The sequence below is a fragment of the Salvelinus alpinus genome, chromosome 4 (assembly GCF_045679555.1).
Source record: "Salvelinus alpinus chromosome 4, SLU_Salpinus.1, whole genome shotgun sequence".
NCBI classification, from domain to species: Eukaryota; Metazoa; Chordata; class Actinopteri; order Salmoniformes; family Salmonidae; genus Salvelinus; species Salvelinus alpinus.
Window position 1 is genome coordinate 2,201,789 of NC_092089.1, and position 17,211 is coordinate 2,218,999.

The 17,211-nt window shown below is 37.6% G+C and overlaps 1 protein-coding gene across 1 annotated transcript in view; it reads left to right on the plus strand.

Moving 5' to 3' along the window:
• LOC139572723 (protein FAM171A1-like) overlaps positions 1–17,211 on the plus strand; it is an 82,814-nt gene that overhangs the window by 24,647 nt on the left and 40,956 nt on the right. The window contains exon 5 of the mRNA XM_071395434.1: positions 1,616–1,792. Within this exon, the coding sequence (XP_071251535.1) occupies positions 1,616–1,792 (177 nt within the window). The remainder of the gene's footprint in view (positions 1–1,615; positions 1,793–17,211) is intronic.

The window sequence follows — 17,211 nt, forward strand, 5'->3', positions numbered from 1 at the left end:
TTGTTCGATAAATATTACTTTTATAACAAAAAAACGCCATTTGGGTTGCGCATTATGTTGAGAACTACAGCCTCGTTCCGGTCCTGAAAGGAAGATGAAAATTTCCAAACGTATCAGATTAAAAAATATTACTAAAAATATTTATAATCATGCAATCACAAGTGAAATATACCAAAACACAGCTTAGCTTGTTGTTAATCCACCTATCGTGTCAGATTTTGAAAATATACTTTACAGTGAAAGAAATCCAAGCTTTTGTGAGTGTAGCTTTCAATGCTACAACAGCTAGCCTTATATTAGCTTGGTCACGAAAGTCAGAAAAGCAATCAAATGAATCTCTTACCTTTGATAATCTTCGGATGTTTCTACTCATGAGACTCCCAGTTACACAACAAATGTTATTTTTGTTCGATAAATATTACTTTTATCACTTGGGTTGCGCCATTTGGGTTGCGCATTATGTTGAGAAAACCAAAGCCGTGTTCCGTTCGACAAATTCCAAAAAGTATCCGTAATGGTCGTAGAAACATGTCATATGTTTTTTATAATCAATCCTCAGGTTGTTTTTAACAAACATAATCGATAATATTTCAACCGGACTATAACCTATTCTTTAAGAGAGAAAAGGAAAATGGGATGCCCCTCTCTCGCGCGCAGGAAACATTCAGAGGACACCTGACTACTTATGAAACATCTCGCTCATTTTTCAAAATAAAAGCCTGAAACTATGTCTAAAGCCTGGTCACAGCCTGAGGAAGCCATTGGAAAAGGAATCTGGTTGATACCCCTTTAAATGGAGGATAGACGGGCCAGGAAACACAGATTTAAAAAAAAAAAAAAAATATATATATATATATATATATATATATATCACTTCCGGGTTACATTATCTCAGGTTTTCGCCTGCAGAATAAGTATTGTTATACTCACAGACAATATTTTGACAGTTTTGGAAACTTTGGAGTGTTTTCTATCCTAATCTGTAAATTATATGCATATTCTACGATCTGGGCCAGAGAAAATGTCAGTTTACGTTGGGCACGTTATTTAAAAAAAAAAAAAAAAACCCTAGCGCAAAGAAGTTAACACAATATAACCCCTGTGCTCTCAAACAACCTGTGTGTGTGTCCATTTTACATGTGTATCATTTAGCAGACACTCTCCTCTCCCCTTATCTCTCTCCCTGCTTCCTCTCACCCTGATTCCTATCCTCTCACTTTCTCTCTCCCTGCTTCCTCTCCTCTCACTTTCTCTCTCTCCCTGCTTCCTCTCACCCTGCTTCCTTTGCTCTCACTTTCTCTCACCCTGCTTCCTCTCTTTCTCTCTTTCCCTGCTTCCTCTCCTCTCACTTTCTCTCTCTCCCTGCTTCCTCTCCTCTCACTTTCTCTCCTCTCCTCTCACTTTCTCTCTCTCCCTGCTTCCTCTCCTCTTCTTCTAATCTCCTCCCTCTCACTACTCCTCTCCTCCCTCTCTCACTGCTCCTCTCCTCCCTCTCACTACATCTCTCCTCTCTCTCTCCCTCTCACTACACCTCTCCTCCCTCTCTTCGACCCTCACTACTCTCCTCTCTCCCTCACTACTCCTCTCTTTCGGCTCTCCTCTCCTCCTCTAACAGGAAGTGAGCGTAGGTTTGAGCTGACTCCAGTGGCGGCCATCTCTGTCCACCTATTGGCCAGCGAAGGGGTGGAGCTCCAGGTGAACGGCCCAATCAGCATCTCCGTCCCTCTACCGGCCAATAGCGGCCTGAAGGAGAACCAACACATCCCAGCCTGGAGGTTCGACCCCAGTCTAGGTGAGTACCTACACACACACACAGCTTTTCAGTTTTTCCCTTTCTGAGCAGGGAGCAGATTTCCTCCCCTCTGAACTTCTAGTCAGTGGGGTAAGGTGTGTGTTGTGTGCGTGTTGTGGTGTGTGTGTGTCTCCTGAATCCTTCATCGGTGGGATCCATGTTTCCTGAAAGTTGATGGGATGTGTGTATCTCAATCAAGCTGGGAAATGCATCACTACGTTCTTTTTTTAAAGGAACTGGGAAAAGAAAACGTACCAGAATGCAACACACACACACACACACACACACACACACACACACACACACACACACACACACACACACACACACACACACACACACACACACACACACACACACACACACACACACACACACACACACACACACAGTACAGTGAGACTGGAGATTACAGTGTGGCAGAGTTATGAATGGAATAATTGAGAACTTTATAAAAGATTATCTGCCATATTATTGGACGTAACGCACCGTATTAAAACACAATACTTCTTGTTCCTGATTACATCCACATCACAAGATTGGCTAGGAAATGTAGCCTAACCTGTTTGGAAAATCCCTCCCTCCCCTCTCTCCCTCCCTCCCCTCTCTCCCTCCCCTCTCCCTCTCTCCCTCCCTCCCCAGATCAGTACAGTTGTAGTCAGCCATAGATCATTGACTCAGACAGCAGTGGAGTGATTTAGGAGGGTAGCCAGAGTAGTGCTTGAACCAGTCAAGCTGAGGTACACTACCAAGGACGTCCTGTGATATGAAGGTCCAGTCAATGTGACCAACACAACGTGACTTACTGTTGCTGAAGGAGACCAGTCACTAACCCAATGAGCTGATTAGGACGGGGGCTATAGGAAAACACACACACACACGCGGGCGGACGGACGGACGGACGGATGGACGGACAGCAGGGTGACAGACAGACAGACAGACCGACCGACCTTGGGTGTAAACAATCACACACAGTACTGTACCAGCCATGTTCTCCTGAGGAGTCAACTCTCTCACTGGGTGACCCTTTACATGATTGACATTGAAAGCCACTGTTCCCACGATGCCTTATAGCCAGAGGGTATGTAGCCTTGTGTCAATACACGCACACACACGCACGCTGTATGGGGTTAATATTTCCCAGAAACAGCCACCTCTGGTCCTCTGTGTTTTAGTCCACCGTTTCCCTAGCAACCCCCAAATAACAAACCTAACAGACCCCGGGCTTTAATTGAGTTTCTCCAGTGACCAGTTAGAGAGAGAGAGAGTGTGTGTAAGTGTGCGAAAGAGAGTGAGTTAGAGATTTCTCCAGAAATATTTCTGCCTGATCATTCACACAAAGAAGCCAATGTTAGGAGGGAGTGTGTTGTCTAGGCTTGCACATGGAGAGGGGATAACACACACCAACTCTCTCACACACACGCCAACTCTCACAGACACATACACACACCAACTCTCACAGACACACCAACTCTCTCACACACACACACACACACACACACACACACACACACACACACACACACACACACACACACACACACACACCAACACACCAACACACCAACACACCAACACACATACACACATACAGACACACACAGACACACACCAACTCTCTCACACACACACACACACACAGACGCTTGAGCAAAAGACACACACAGACTTGGTGAAACCTGTTCTGCTAGTTTAACTGACAGCATGTATTTTGTTCTGTGATGTTGTGGAGCACTGAGCTGAATGATGTCACATACTGTTAGAAAGGAGCATGTTTACCTCTGTAACTACCATCCAGTTAATGATGTAACTACCATCCAGTTAATGATGTAACTACCGTCCAGTTAATGATGTAACTACCGTCCAGTTAATGATATAACTACCATCCAGTTAATGATGTAACTACCGTCCAGTTAATGATGTAACTACCGTCCAGTTAATGATGTAACTACCGTCCAGTTAATGATGTAACTACCATCCAGTTAATGATGTAACTACCATCCAGTTAATGATGTAACTACCATCCAGTTAATGATGTAACTACCGTCCAGTTAATGATGTAACTACCATCCAGTTAATGATGTAACTACCGTCCAGTTAATGATATAACTACCATCCAGTTAATGATGTAACTACCGTCCAGTTAATGATGTAACTACCATCCAGTTAATGATGTAACTACCATCCAGTTATGATGTAACTACCATCCAGTTAATGATGTAACTACCATCCAGTTAATGATGTAACTACCATCCAGTTAATGATGTAACTACCATCCAGTTAATGATGTAACTACCATCCAGTTAATGATGTAACTACCATCCAGTTAATGATGTAACTACCATCCAGTTAATGATGTAACTACCATCCAGTTAATGATGTAACTACCATCCAGTTAATGATGTAACTACCATCCAGTTAATGATGTAACTACCATCCAGTTAATGATGTAACTACCATCCAGTTAATGATGTAACTACCATCCAGTTAATGATGTAACTACCATCCAGTTATGATGTAACTACCATCCAGTTAATGATGTAACTACCATCCAGTTATGATGTAACTACCGTCCAGTTAATGATGTAACTACCGTCCAGTTAATGATGTAACTACCGTCCAGTTAATGATGTAACTACCGTCCAGTTAATGATGTAACTACCGTCCAGTTAATGATGTAACTACCGTCCAGTTAATGATGTAACTACCGTCCAGTTAATGATGTAACTACCGTCCAGTTAATGATGTAACTACCGTCCAGTTAATGATGTAACTACCGTCCAGTTAATGATGTAACTACCGTCCAGTTAATGATGTAACTACCGTCCAGTTAATGATGTAACTACCGTCCAGTTAATGATGTAACTACCGTCCAGTTAATGATGTAACTACCGTCCAGTTAATGATGTAACTACCGTCCAGTTAATGATGTAACTACCGTCCAGTTAATGATGTAACTACCGTCCAGTTAATGATGTAACTACCGTCCAGTTAATGATGTAACTACCGTCCAGTTAATGATGTAACTACCGTCCAGTTAATGATGTAACTACCGTCCAGTTAATGATGTAACTACCGTCCAGTTAATGATGTAACTACCGTCCAGTTAATGATGTAACTACCGTCCAGTTAATGATGTAACTACCGTCCAGTTAATGATGTAACTACCGTCCAGTTAATGATGTAACTACCGTCCAGTTAATGATGTAACTACCGTCCAGTTAATGATGTAACTACCGTCCAGTTAATGATGTAACTACCGTCCAGTTAATGATGTAACTACCGTCCAGTTAATGATGTAACTACCGTCCAGTTATGATGTAACTACCGTCCAGTTAATGATGTAACTACCGTCCAGTTAATGATGTAACTACCGTCCAGTTAATGATGTAACTACCGTCCAGTTAATGATGTAACTACCGTCCAGTTAATGATGTAACTACCGTCCAGTTAATGATGTAACTACCGTCCAGTTAATGATGTAACTACCGTCCAGTTAATGATGTAACTACCGTCCAGTTAATGATGTAACTACCGTCCAGTTAATGATGTAACTACCGTCCAGTTAATGATGTAACTACCGTCCAGTTAATGATGTAACTACCGTCCAGTTAATGATGTAACTACCGTCCAGTTAATGATGTAACTACCGTCCAGTCAATGATGTAACTACCGTCCAGTCAATGATGTAACTACCGTCCAGTCAATGATGTAACTACCGTCCAGTCAATGATGTAACTACCGTCCAGTTAATGATGTAACTACCGTCCAGTTAATGATGTAACTACCATCCAGTTAATGATGTAACTACCATCCAGTTAATGATGTAACTACCATCCAGTTAATGATGTAACTACCATCCAGTTAATGATGTAACTACAGTTAATGATGTAACTACCATCCAGTTAATGATGTAACTACCGTCCAGTTAATGATGTAACTACCGTCCAGTTAATGATGTAACTACCGTCCAGTTAATGATGTAACTACCATCCAGTTAATGATGTAACTACCATCCGGACTCAATACATTACAGAGAGGAGTTAATGATGTCAATACATTACAGAGAGGAGTTAATGATGTCAATACATTACAGAGAGGAGTTAATGATGTCAATACATTACAGAGAGGAGTTAATGATGTCAATACATTACAGAGAGGAGTTAATGATGTCAATACATTACAGGGAGGAGTTAATGATGTCAATACATTACAGAGAGGAGTTAATGATGTCAATGCATTACAGAGAGGAGTTAATGATGTCAATACATTACAGAGAGGAGTTGATGATGTCAATGCATTACAGAGAGGAGTTGATGATGTCAATACATTACAGAGAGGAGTTGATGATGTCAATACATTACAGAGAGGAGTTAATGATGTCAATACATTACAGAGAGGAGTTAATGATGTAACTACCATCCAGACTCAATACATTACAGAGAGGAGTTAATGATGTCAATACATTACAGAGAGGAGTTAATGATGTAACTACCATCCAGACTCAATACATTACAGAGAGGAGTTGATGATGTCAATACATTACAGAGAGGAGTTAATGATGTCAATACATTACAGAGAGGAGTTGATGATGTCAATACATTACAGAGAGGAGTTAATGATGTCAATACATTACAGAGAGGAGTTGATGATGTCAATACATTACAGAGAGGAGTTGATGATGTCAATACATTACAGAGAGGAGATAATGATGTAACTACCATCCAGACTCAATACATTACAGAGAGGAGTTAATGATGTCAATACATTACAGAGAGGAGTTAATGATGTCAATACATTACAGAGAGGAGTTAACTTCTCACGAGTCACCAACCCTGATCCGGTAGCACCCCCCACCCCACTGAGTAGCATAGCTAGCATAGCGTCACAAGTAACTTGTAGCATCTAAATATCATTAAATCACAAGTCTAAGACACCAGATGAAAGATACAGGTCTTGTGAATAAAGCCACCATTTCAGATTTTTAAAATGTTTTACAGGGAAGACACAATATGTAAATCTATTAGCTAACCACGTTAGCAAAGGACACGATATTTTTACTCCCAACAGCTTTTTCCTGCGTCAGTAGCTATCACTAATTCGACTAAATAAAAATATATATAGCCACTAACCAAGAAACAACTTCATAAGATGACAGTCTGATAACATATTTATGGTATAGCATAGTTTTTTTTTGGAAAAATGTGCATTTTTCAGGTATAAATCACAGTTCTACATTGCAGCTGCAATCTGAAATAGTGCTGACCCAGCCAGAACAATTACAGAGACCAACGTCATATAACGAATTACTCATCTTAAAACATTTCAGAAAAATACACAGCGTACAGATATTGAAAGCCCAACATCTGGTGAATCCAAACAATATTTCAGATTTATGAAATGTTTTATAACGAAAACAAAATGTAGCGCTAAATTAGCATAGCTATACCAGGCAGATTCGGCTAGGCGCCCACGGCCAGTTCACATGCACAACAGATATGATATAACATCGTAAATTGGGTCTTACTATGGCTGATCTTTCATCAGAATGTTGATCAAAGTGTCCTTTGTCAAGATGAGTCGTTGGTTCCGTTCAGAATTGTTCCTTTCCCACTCCATTTAGCACAGGTACCGGTCGAGTGGCACGGATCTCTCAAACGTAAATAAATTCAGACAACGGAACACCACAAAACTCCCGAAAAAATTCAAATTATCTGATTAAACTATATTGAAAAAACATACATTACGATGATCTGGTCACATGTATCAAACAAACTTCGAGACGGAGATAGTTTTCATCCATAACGCCAGCAAAACAGTACACAATCGCAGCTCCAACTCGTGCGAATCAGAAAACAGGAAGTTGTCGGTCACGCCAAAGAAATAGGTCTTATTTCACGTCAGTACCAGATAAACAAAGAATTTCTCCTCTGACGTCCTCTTGACACCCAGAGGAAGGCCAATGAGGTGTGTTTCGGGTCATAGGGGGCACGACCATATATAGGCAGAGCGTTGAAGCTGGCATACACATCTTGCTTTTTTCTTCTTGGTCATGGAAAGTGCTGTCAAATGACTTCTGTATCACTCAGAGACAAAATTGAAACGGTTTTAGAAACTAGAGATTGTTTTCTTTCCAATGGTATTATTTATATGCATATAGTAAGAGCAATAATTGAATAAGAGGCAGTTTAATCTGTAGAGCAAATTATGCTAATGGGAGGAGTTAATGATGTCAATACATTACAGAGAGGAGGTAATGATGTCAATACATTACAGAGAGGAGATAATGATGTAACTACCATCCAGACTCAATACATTACAGAGAGGAGTTAATGATGTCAATACATTACAGAGAGGAGTTGATGATGTCAATACATTACAGAGAGGAGATAATGATGTCAATACATTACAGAGAGGAGTAAATTATGTCAATACATTACAGGGAGGAGTTAATGATGTAACTACCATCCATAATCAATACATTACAGAGAGGAGTTAATGATGTCACTACATTACAGAGAGGAGTTAATGATGTCAATACATTACAGGGAGGCGTTAATGATGTCAATACATTACAGGGAGGAGTTAATGATGTAACTACCATCCAGACTCAATACATTACAGAGAGGAGTTAATGATGTCAATGCATTACAGAGAGGAGTTAATGATGTCAATACATTACAGAGAGGAGTTGATGATGTCAATGCATTACAGAGAGGAGTTGATGATGTCAATACATTACAGAGAGGAGTTGATGATGTCAATACATTACAGAGAGGAGTTAATGATGTCAATACATTACAGAGAGGAGTTAATGATGTAACTACCATCCAGACTCAATACATTACAGAGAGGAGTTAATGATGTCAATACATTACAGAGAGGAGTTAATGATGTCAATACCATCCAGAATCAATACATTACAGAGATGAGTTAATGATGTCAATGCATTACAGAGAGGAGTTAATGATGTCAATACATTAGAGAGAGGAGTTAATGATGTCAATACATTAGAGAGAGGAGTTAATGATGTCAATACATTAGAGAGAGGAGTTAATGATGTCAATACATTACAGAGAGGAGATAATGATGTAACTACCATCCAGACTCAATACATTACAGAGAGGAGTTAATGATGTCAATACATTACAGAGAGGAGTTGATGATGTCAATACATTACAGAGAGGAGATAATGATGTCAATACATTACAGAGAGGAGTAAATTATGTCAATACATTACAGGGAGGAGTTAATGATGTAACTACTATCCAGAATCAATACATTACAGAGAGGAGTTAATGATGTCACTACATTACAGAGAGGAGTTAATGATGTCAATACATTACAGAGAGGAGTTAATGATGTCAATACATTACAGGGAGGCGTTAATGATGTCAATACATTACAGGGAGGAGTTAATGATGTAACTACCATCCAGACTCAATACATTACAGAGAGGAGTTAATGATGTCAATGCATTACAGAGAGGAGTTAATGATGTCAATACATTACAGAGAGGAGTTGATGATGTCAATGCATTACAGAGAGGAGTTGATGATGTCAATACATTACAGAGAGGAGTTGATGATGTCAATACATTACAGAGAGGAGTTAATGATGTCAATACATTACAGAGAGGAGTTAATGATGTAACTACCATCCAGACTCAATACATTACAGAGAGGAGTTAATGATGTCAATACATTACAGAGAGGAGTTAATGATGTAACTACCATCCAGACTCAATACATTACAGAGAGGAGTTGATGATGTCAATACATTACAGAGAGGAGTTAATGATGTCAATACATTACAGAGAGGAGTTGATGATGTCAATACATTACAGAGAGGAGTTAATGATGTCAATACATTACAGAGAGGAGTTGATGATGTCAATACATTACAGAGAGGAGTTGATGATGTCAATACATTACAGAGAGGAGATAATGATGTAACTACCATCCAGACTCAATACATTACAGAGAGGAGTTAATGATGTCAATACATTACAGAGAGGAGTTAATGATGTCAATACATTACAGAGAGGAGTTAATGATGTAACTACCATCCAGACTCAATACATTACAGAGAGGAGTTGATGATGTCAATACATTACAGAGAGGAGTTAATGATGTCAATACATTACAGAGAGGAGATAATGATGTCAATACATTACAGAGAGGAGTTAATGATGTCAATACATTACAGAGAGGAGTTAATGATTTAACTACCATCCAGACTCAATACATTACAGAGAGGAGTTAATGATGTCAATACATTACAGAGAGGAGTTAATGATGTCAATACCATCCAGAATCAATACATTACAGAGAGGAGTTGATGATGTCAATACATTACAGAGAGGAGTTAATGATGTCAATGCATTACAGAGAGGAGTTAATGATGTCAATACATTAGAGAGAGGAGTTGATGATGTCAATACATTAGAGAGAGGAGTTAATGATGTCAATACATTACAGAGAGGAGGTAATGATGTCAATACATTACAGAGAGGAGATAATGATGTAACTACCATCCAGACTCAATACATTACAGAGAGGAGTTAATGATGTCAATACATTACAGAGAGGAGTTGATGATGTCAATACATTACAGAGAGGAGATAATGATGTCAATACATTACAGAGAGGAGTAAATTATGTTAATACATTACAGGGAGGAGTTAATGATGTAACTACCATCCAGAATCAATACATTACAGAGAGGAGTTAATGATGTCACTACATTACAGAGAGGAGTTAATGATGTCAATACATTACAGAGAGGAGTTAATGATGTCAATACATTACAGGGAGGCGTTAATGATGTCAATACATTACAGGGAGGAGTTAATGATGTAACTACCATTCAGACTCAATACATTACAGAGATTAGTTAATGATGTAATTACCATCCAGACTCAATACATTACAGAGAGGAGTTAATGATGTCAATACATTACAGAGAGGAGTTAATGATGTCAATACATTACAGAGAGGAGTAAATGATGTCAATACATTACAGAGAGGAGTTAATGATGTCAATACATTACAGAGAGGAGTTAATGATGTCAATACATTACAGAGAGGAGTTAATGATGTCAATACATTACAGAGAGGAGTTAATGATGTAATTACCATCCAGACTCAATACATTACAGAGAGGAGTTAATGATGTCAATACATTACAGAGAGGAGTTAATGATGTCAATACATTACAGAGAGGAGTTAATGATGTCAATACATTACAGAGAGGAGTTAATGATGTCAATACATTACAGAGAGGAGTTAATGATGTCAATACATTACAGAGAGGAGTTAATGATGTCAATACATTACAGAGAGGAGTTAATGATGTCAATACATTACAGGGAGGAGTTAATGATGTAACTACATTGCAGAGAGGAGTTAATGATGTCAATACATTACAGAGAGGAGTTAATGATGTCAATACATTACAGAGAGGAGTTATTGATGTCAATACATTACAGAGAGGAGTAAATGAGCTCAATACATTACATAGAGGAGTTGATGATGTCAATACATTACAGAGAGGAGTTAATGATGTCAATACATTACAGAGAGGAGTTAATGATGTCAATACATTACAGAGAGGAGTTAATTATGTCAATACATTACAGAGAGGAGTTAATGATGTCAATACATTACAGAGAGGAGTTAATGATGTCAATACATTACAGAGAGGAGTTAATGATGTCAATACATTACAGGGAGGAGTTAATGATGTCAATACATTACAGAGAGGAGTTAATGATGTAACTACATTGCAGAAAGGAGTTAATGATGTCAATACATTACAGAGAGGAGTTAATGATGTCAATACATTACAGAGAGGAGTTATTGATGTCAATACATTACAGAGAGGAGTAAATGAGGTCAATACATTACATAGAGGAGTTGATGATGTCAATACATTACAGAGAGGAGTTAATGTGGTAACTACCATCCAGACTCAATACATTACAGAGAGGAGTTAATGATGTCAATACATTACAGAGAGGAGTTAATGATGTAACTACCGTCCAGACTCAATACATTACAGAGAGGAGTTAATGATGTCAATACATTACAGAGAGGAGTTAATGATGTCAATACATTACAGAGAGGAGTTAATGATGTCAATACATTACAGAGAGGAGTTAATGATGTAACTACCGTCCAGACTCAATACATTACAGAGAGGAGTTAATGATGTCAATACATTACAGAGAGGAGTTAATGATGTCAATACATTACAGAGAGGAGTTAATGATGTCAATACATTACAGAGAGGAGTTGATGATGTCAATATATTACAGAGGAGTTAATGATGTCAATATATTACAGAGGAGTTAATGATGTCAATACATTACAGAGAGGAGTTAATGATGTCAATACATTACAGAGAGGAGTTAATGATGTCAATACATTACAGAGAGGAGTTAATGATGTCAATACATTACAGAGAGGAGTTAATGATGTCAATACATTACAGAGAGGAGTTAATGATGTCAATACATTACAGAGAGGAGTTAATGATGTCAATACATTACAGAGGGGAGTTAATGATGTAACTACCATCCAGACTCAATACATTACAGAGAGGAGTTAATGATGTAACTACCATCCAGACTCAATACATTACAGAGAGGAGTTAATAATGTCAATACATTACAGAGAGGAGTTAATGATGTCAATACATTACAGAGAGGAGTTAATGATGTCAATACATTACAGAGAGGAGTTAATGATGTCAATACATTACAGAGAGGAGTTAATGATGTCAATACATTACAGAGGGGAGTTAATGATGTAACTACCATCCAGACTCAATACATTACAGAGAGGAGTTAATGATGTAACTACCATCCAGACTCAATACATTACAGAGAGGAGTTAATAATGTCAATACATTACAGAGAGGAGTAAATGATGTCAATACATTACAGAGAGGAGTTAATGATGTCAATACATTACAGAGAGGAGTTAATGATGTCAATACATTACAGAGAGGAGTTAATGATGTCAATACATTACAGAGAGGAGTTAATGATGTCAATACATTACAGAGAGGAGTTAATGATGTCAATACATTACAGGGAGGAGTTAATGATGTCAATACATTACAGAGAGGAGTTAATGATGTAACTACATTGCAGAGAGGAGTTAATGATGTCAATACATTACAGAGAGGAGTTAATGATGTCAATACATTACAGAGAGGAGTTAATGATGTCAATACATTACAGAGAGGAGTTATTGATGTCAATACATTACAGAGAGGAGTAAATGAGGTCAATACATTACATAGAGGAGTTGATGATGTCAATACATTACAGAGAGGAGTTAATGTGGTAACTACCATCCAGACTCAATACATTACAGAGAGGAGTTAATGATGTAACTACCGTCCAGACTCAATACATTACAGAGAGGAGTTAATGATGTCAATACATTACAGAGAGGAGTTAATTATGTCAATACATTACAGAGAGGAGTTGATGATGTCAATACATTACAGAGAGGAGTTAATGATGTCAATACATTACAGAGAGGAGTTAATGATGTCAATACATTACAGAGAGGAGTTAATGATGTCAATACATTACAGAGAGGAGTTAATGATGTCAATACATTACAGAGAGGAGTTGATGATGTCAATACATTACAGAGAGGAGTTGATGATGTCAATACATTACAGAGAGGAGTTAATGATGTCAATACATTACAAAGAGGAGTAAATGATGTCAATACATTACAGAGAGGAGATAATGATGTCAATACATTACAGAGAGGAGATAATGATGTCAATACATTACAGAGAGGAGTTGATGATGTCAATACATTACAGAGAGGAGTTAATGATGTCAATACATTACAGAGAGGAGTTAATGATGTCAATACATTACAGAGAGGAGTTAATGATGTCAATACATTACAGAGAGGAGTTAATGATGTCAATACATTACAGAGAGGAGTTAATGATGTCAATACATTACAGAGAGGAGTTAATGATGTAACTACCATCCAGACTCAATACATTACAGAGAGGAGTTAATGATGTCAATACATTACAGAGAGGAGTTAATGATGTCAATGCATTACAGAGAGGAGTTAATGATGTCAATACATTACAGAGAGGAGTTGATGATGTCAATGCATTACAGAGAGGAGTTGATGATGTCAATACATTACAGAGAGGAGTTGATGATGTCAATACATTACAGAGAGGAGTTGATGATGTCAATACATTACAGAGAGGAGTTAATGATGTAACTACCATCCAGACTCAATACATTACAGAGAGGAGTTAATGATGTCAATACATTACAGAGAGGAGTTAATGATGTAACTACCATCCAGACTCAATACATTACAGAGAGGAGTTGATGATGTCAATACATTACAGAGAGGAGTTAATGATGTCAATACATTACAGAGAGGAGTTGATGATGTCAATACATTACAGAGAGGAGTTAATGATGTCAATACATTACAGAGAGGAGTTGATGATGTCAATACATTACAGAGAGGAGTTGATGATGTCAATACATTACAGAGAGGAGATAATGATGTAACTACCATCCAGACTCAATACATTACAGAGAGGAGTTAATGATGTCAATACATTACAGAGAGGAGTTAATGATGTAACTACCATCCAGACTCAATACATTACAGAGAGGAGTTGATGATGTCAATACATTACAGAGAGGAGTTAATGATGTCAATACATTACAGAGAGGAGATAATGATGTCAATACATTACAGAGAGGAGTTAATGATGTCAATACATTACAGAGAGGAGTTAATGATTTAACTACCATCCAGACTCAATACATTACAGAGAGGAGTTAATGATGTCAATACATTACAGAGAGGAGTTAATGATGTCAATACCATCCAGAATCAATACATTACAGAGAGGAGTTGATGATGTCAATACATTACAGAGAGGAGTTAATGATGTCAATGCATTACAGAGAGGAGTTAATGATGTCAATACATTACAGAGAGGAGTTAATGATGTCAATACATTACAGAGAGGAGTTAATGATGTCAATACCATCCAGAATCAATACATTACAGAGAGGAGTTGATGATGTCAATACATTACAGAGAGGAGTTAATGATGTCAATGCATTACAGAGAGGAGTTAATGATGTCAATACATTACAGAGAGGAGTTAATGATGTCAATACATTACAGAGAGGAGTTAATGATGTCAATACATTACAGAGAGGAGTTAATGATGTCAATACATTACAGAGAGGAGTTAATGATGTCAATACATTACAGGGAGGAGTTAATGATGTAACTACATTGCAGAGAGGAGTTAATGATGTCAATACATTACAGAGAGGAGTTAATGATGTCAATACATTACAGAGAGGAGTTATTGATGTCAATACATTACAGAGAGGAGTAAATGAGGTCAATACATTACATAGAGGAGTTGATGATGTCAATACATTACAGAGAGGAGTTAATGATGTAATTACCATCCAGACTCAATACATTACAGAGAGGAGTTAATGATGTCACTACATTACAGAGAGGAGTTAATGATGTCAATACATTACAGAGAGGAGTTAATGATGTCAATACATTACAGGGAGGCGTTAATGATGTCAATACATTACAGGGAGGAGTTAATGATGTAACTACCATCCAGACTCAATACATTACAGAGAGGAGTTAATGATGTAATTACCATCCAGACTCAATACATTACAGAGAGGAGTTAATGATGTCAATACATTACAGAGAGGAGTTAATGATGTCAATACATTACAGAGAGGAGTAAATGATGTCAATACATTACAGAGAGGAGTTAATGATGTCAATACATTACAGAGAGGAGTTAATGATGTCAATACATTACAGAGAGGAGTTAATGATGTAATTACCATCCAGACTCAATACATTACAGAGAGGAGTTAATGATGTCAATACATTACAGAGAGGAGTTAATGATGTCAATACATTACAGAGAGGAGTTAATGATGTCAATACATTACAGAGAGGAGTTAATGATGTCAATACATTACAGAGAGGAGTTAATGATGTCAATACATTACAGGGAGGAGTTAATGATGTAACTACATTGCAGAGAGGAGTTAATGATGTCAATACATTACAGAGAGGAGTTAATGATGTCAATACATTACAGAGAGGAGTTATTGATGTCAATACATTACAGAGAGGAGTAAATGAGGTCAATACATTACATAGAGGAGTTGATGATGTCAATACATTACAGAGAGGAGTTAATGATGTAATTACCATCCAGACTCAATACATTACAGAGAGGAGTTAATGATGTCAATACATTACAGAGAGGAGTTAATGATGTCAATACATTACAGAGAGGAGTAAATGATGTCAATACATTACAGAGAGGAGTTAATGATGTCAATACATTACAGAGAGGAGTTAATGATGTCAATACATTACAGAGAGGAGTTAATGATGTCAATACATTACAGAGAGGAGTTAATGATGTCAATACATTACAGAGAGGAGTTAATGATGTCAATACATTACAGAGAGGAGTTAATGATGTCAATACATTACAGAGAGGAGTTAATGATGTCAATACATTACAGGGAGGAGTTAATGATGTCAATACATTACAGAGAGGAGTTAATGATGTAACTACATTGCAGAGAGGAGTTAATGATGTCAATACATTACAGAGAGGAGTTAATGATGTCAATACATTACAGAGAGGAGTTATTGATGTCAATACATTACAGAGAGGAGTAAATGAGGTCAATACATTACATAGAGGAGTTGATGATGTCAATACATTACAGAGAGGAGTTAATGTGGTAACTACCATCCAGACTCAATACATTACAGAGAGGAGTTAATGATGTCAATACATTACAGAGAGGAGTTAATGATGTAACTACCGTCCAGACTCAATACATTACAGAGAGGAGTTAACGATGTCAATACATTACAGAGAGGAGTTAATGATGTCAATACATTACAGAGAGGAGTTAATGATGTCAATACATTACAGAGAGGAGTTAATGATGTAACTACCGTCCAGACTCAATACATTACAGAGAGGAGTTAATGATGTCAATACATTACAGAGAGGAGTTAATGATGTCAATACATTACAGAGAGGAGTTAATGATGTCAATACATTACAGAGAGGAGTTGATGATGTCAATATATTACAGAGAGGAGTTAATGATGTCAATACATTACAGAGAGGAGTTAATGATGTCAATACATTACAGAGAGGAGTTAATGATGTCAATACATTACAGAGAGGAGTTAATGATGTCAATACATTACAGAGAGGAGTTAATGATGTCAATACATTACAGAGAGGAGTTAATAATGTCAATACATTACAGAGAGGAGTTAATGATGTCAATACATTACAGAGGGGAGTTAATG